We start from the raw sequence: 3,704 nt of genomic DNA, 5'->3' as shown, positions 1-3,704 counted from the left end.
GTCAACATAAAAATATTTGCTCCAACTTTGAACTTTTGAAGTTCTACTGATTCAACTACCCGATTAGGAAGATCATTCCACAACTTGGTCACAGCTGGAATAAAGCTTCTAGAATACTGTGTAGTATTGAGCCTCATGATGGAGAAGTTTTTTGGGATCCTGACATCTACCTCCTGTATTTGACGTAGAGTATATTTACTTACTTCCAAACATGTTGAGTTTATATAACTCAATAGATTGGGGGTAAAACTCTTCAAAAGTGTGAAGCAAAAACCCTCATTCTGTTCTTTGAATATTCTATTTTTCCTCATTTCCTTTCCTCACTGGGCTATTTTCCCTGCTGGGGCCCCTGGGCTTATAGCATCTTTCTTTTACATCTAGGGTTGTAGCTTAGCATATAATAATAATAATAATGATAATAATAATAATAATAATAATAATAATAATGTCCTTTTGTATAACAGCGGTTGTAGCTTAGCATTTAATAATAATAATAATAATAATAATAAAAATAATAATAATAATGCCCTTTTGTATAACAGCTCTTCCTTATCTTCCTCTATTTGACCATAAATTTTTCTTATTTTAGTCACTTTTCTTCCTCACTTGAAAGAGTCATTTCTTTATTCCCTATATTTCTGAACATTCAGTCATTAATTTTTAACTGCCACTGATATACAGCCTCAAAATCTTACCAAAACTTTCAATTCTTTATCACATTTCTATGTAGACATATCCTTTATTATTATTATTATTATCATTATTATTATTATTATTATTATTATTATTATTACTGGCCAAGGTACAACCCTAGTAGGAAAATCAAGATGCTATAGGCCCAAGGACTCCAATAGGGAAAAATAGCCCAGTGAGGAAAGGAAATCAGGAAATAAATAAATGATGAGAACAAATTAGCAATAAATAATTCTAAAAACAGTAACAACGTCAAAACAGATGTCATATGTAAACTATTAACAACGTCAAAACAGATATGTCATATTTGAACTATAAAAAGACTCATGTCAGCCTGGTCTACATAAATACATTTGCTGCAACTTTGAACTTATGAAGTGGGAAAGGAGCGATAAAGTAAATGAAATACGAACTTGGTTCCCAAGTATAATTCATGTAAAATACTAAAATACAATTTCCATTATTACATGAGTATCAAATTAATTAACAGAGCCAATGACATGTGTTGGAAAATGGCTGAAAGTCCCTGTCTTTGGTATATAACTGTATATCTTTTAACAATCATAAGCACAGTAAATGTACTGGAACTCATTATTAGAAGTTAAGGGTACGTATATGAGAAAAACTAATACAGTATTCTAAATTGAGAATGAATTACAGTATTTACAAGTAAACTGTCATGTCTTAACATTACCTAAATCAGTGGTTCTTAACCTTGTTGGATGTACGAAACCCTGCAAGTGCCATATGTACATTCATCGAACCCTTCATAGTTGGAAACATATAATATAGGTAAACTGAAATAAAGAGGAAAAGAAAAAGAAAGTTACACCTAAATATATCAACATATATTTCAAATTCAAAACAGGTATATATTGTATAAGTGCACAATATGAACCATGCATCATTTGCACACAGAACCACTGTGTTCAAAGAACAAAATAAACAAAATATGAACTTCACACAAAAACAAATACATAATGAATACTTATTGCAAATCAATATGACTTTTGTTGTTGCCTTTCAAAGGCAATTTCAGAAATCCGCGGCTTAACCTTGGCAAGTACCACTATCATATCATTTTAGTTGCGTCACCTCCGCCGAACCCCTGACACTGTCTCACCGAACCCCCGGGGTTCGATCGAACACAGGTTAAGAACCACTGACCTAAATGAACAATTACGGTTAAGCATCATCTTATCCATTTTCAACTTGTGTCGTTCCTGTTACGGGAGCTGAGTAGAAGCACAAAAAAGTCAATCTACAATAATTTACATTATATACAAACCACTGCCTATTATTTTTGGCCATTGAAGTCCAAACTCACAAAAGAATTCACAAAGATACATCTTACAGCAGTTGCGAGTTCTGTTTCGCCCAGAACATAAGTTTACGTAGATCAGATGTTTTTTCTAACCCGGTCCTTTTAGTTTGCATTCTCTTTATCCTTAAGTCATCTACTACCAAGAATCACACTAAAAGAAGAATAATCTTGATGTGTGTGTCCCCACACACACAGGGGAGATCCTGCAGGTTCCTTCATGTACCTGCAGGAGCTAATAGCAAAATGTGTTGATTTCACTGTGCCTTTAGGTTGCTTCCTTAAAGGTTTATAGGTCGCTCATGAATGCCTGACATAAGGGACAGGACAATGTCCTACAGACCGACCATATACACATATGATCAGTCCCTAAGCCCCTTCTCCATCAATCTAGAACCAGGGAGGGCCAGGCAATGACTGCTGATGGCTCAACGGGTAGACATATAGGTTCCCAAATCCCCTGATGCCTAGCTGACAAGGATGAAGTTAAGACGGTATTGGAAAGCAATAACGGAATTGGTATTTTGCGGGGCCTTCTGCGATATCGACTCCCAGAGGCTCCACGAGACCTCAACAACCAGAAACTATCAAGCTTGAGTGAGTCTCGAACGCCCACCCAACAGATTTCCAAAGGGCTATCTCAACCCTAGCCAGGTATATCCATCAGGGAGGCTTCTATTAATTTAGTCAAGTCAGCAACAACCATACAGACTTTAGCCCTGAAATTTGATTTTTATATTTAACATTTTTTTTACACTCATTTCTCATTGGATTTTTGTATAGTATTTATACTGTGTTCATACATTGTAAATACTATAATTCTTTGAATTTCCCTAAACTGAAAGTGCTCTAAGCAAGATGTTACAGGACAGCTGTGAGACTGGCAATGATGTATGGAGCGGAGACGTGGCCAATAAAGAAGACAGAAGAGAGGAAGCTGGATGTGGCGGAGATGAGAATGTTGAGATGGTTGTGTGGGGTGATGAGAAGAGATAAGATACGGAATGAGGTAATTAGGGGTACCACAGGAGTTAAGAGAACTATTAGAGAAGATCCAAGAAAGTAGACTGAGGTGGTATGGTCATGTCATGAGAAGAGATGAACAATATACTGGGAGGAGAGTGATGGAAATGGAGGTACAGGGAACGAGAAGGAGAGGGAGACCAAAGCGAAGGTGGACGGACTGTATCAAGGATGACCGTCGATCAAAGGGATTAACTGACGATGAAGTGTGGGACAGAGGTAGATGGAGAACACTGCCCAGAAACATCGACCCCACGTAAAAGTGGGAAAAGATGCAGGCAAAGAAGAAGAAGAAGAAGCTCTAAGTGTGTTGCTAGTACCATGCTGACCACTACCAATCTATTTCCAGGGGACCACCAGGGGTCTGATTCGCTGAGGACAGGTCAGGTGATATCCGATACCAGCAAAAAATCTGGCTATGTAGTCATTATAACTTTAGAACTAATAAGATTCTTAATATTTTCTTATATCAATAATACTGTCTTGTATGAGCTAGAGAAGTGTAGGGGTTGTGGCATGACTAATAGGATTCTGGGACCCTTTCAACACTCGAATCACTGGTTCTTAGAACTTGCTTACCTTGGATTTAACTTCTTCAAGAGTTTGGACACGTCCATTTTTGGAAGTATACCCCACTATTAGTTAATGAACAATTCAGGTTCCCATC

The 3,704-nt window shown here is 36.9% G+C and overlaps 1 protein-coding gene across 1 annotated transcript in view; it reads right to left on the bottom strand.

Annotated features, from left to right (window-relative positions):
* LOC137636663 (uncharacterized) overlaps positions 1-1,898 on the bottom strand; it is a 23,628-nt gene extending 21,730 nt beyond the window's left edge. The window contains exons 1-2 of the mRNA XM_068369052.1: positions 1,861-1,898; positions 1,408-1,490 (exon numbers count right to left, since the gene is read on the bottom strand). Coding sequence (XP_068225153.1) covers positions 1,408-1,490; positions 1,861-1,898 — 121 coding nt within the window. The remainder of the gene's footprint in view (positions 1-1,407; positions 1,491-1,860) is intronic.
* Between the last annotated feature and the right edge of the window lie 1,806 nt (positions 1,899-3,704).

Source organism: Palaemon carinicauda, unplaced genomic scaffold (genome assembly GCF_036898095.1).
Source record: "Palaemon carinicauda isolate YSFRI2023 unplaced genomic scaffold, ASM3689809v2 scaffold35, whole genome shotgun sequence".
Taxonomy (NCBI): Eukaryota; Metazoa; Arthropoda; class Malacostraca; order Decapoda; family Palaemonidae; genus Palaemon; species Palaemon carinicauda.
The sequence above is the reverse complement of the archived record's forward strand: the minus strand, read 5'-3'. Positions and strand labels throughout refer to the sequence as shown.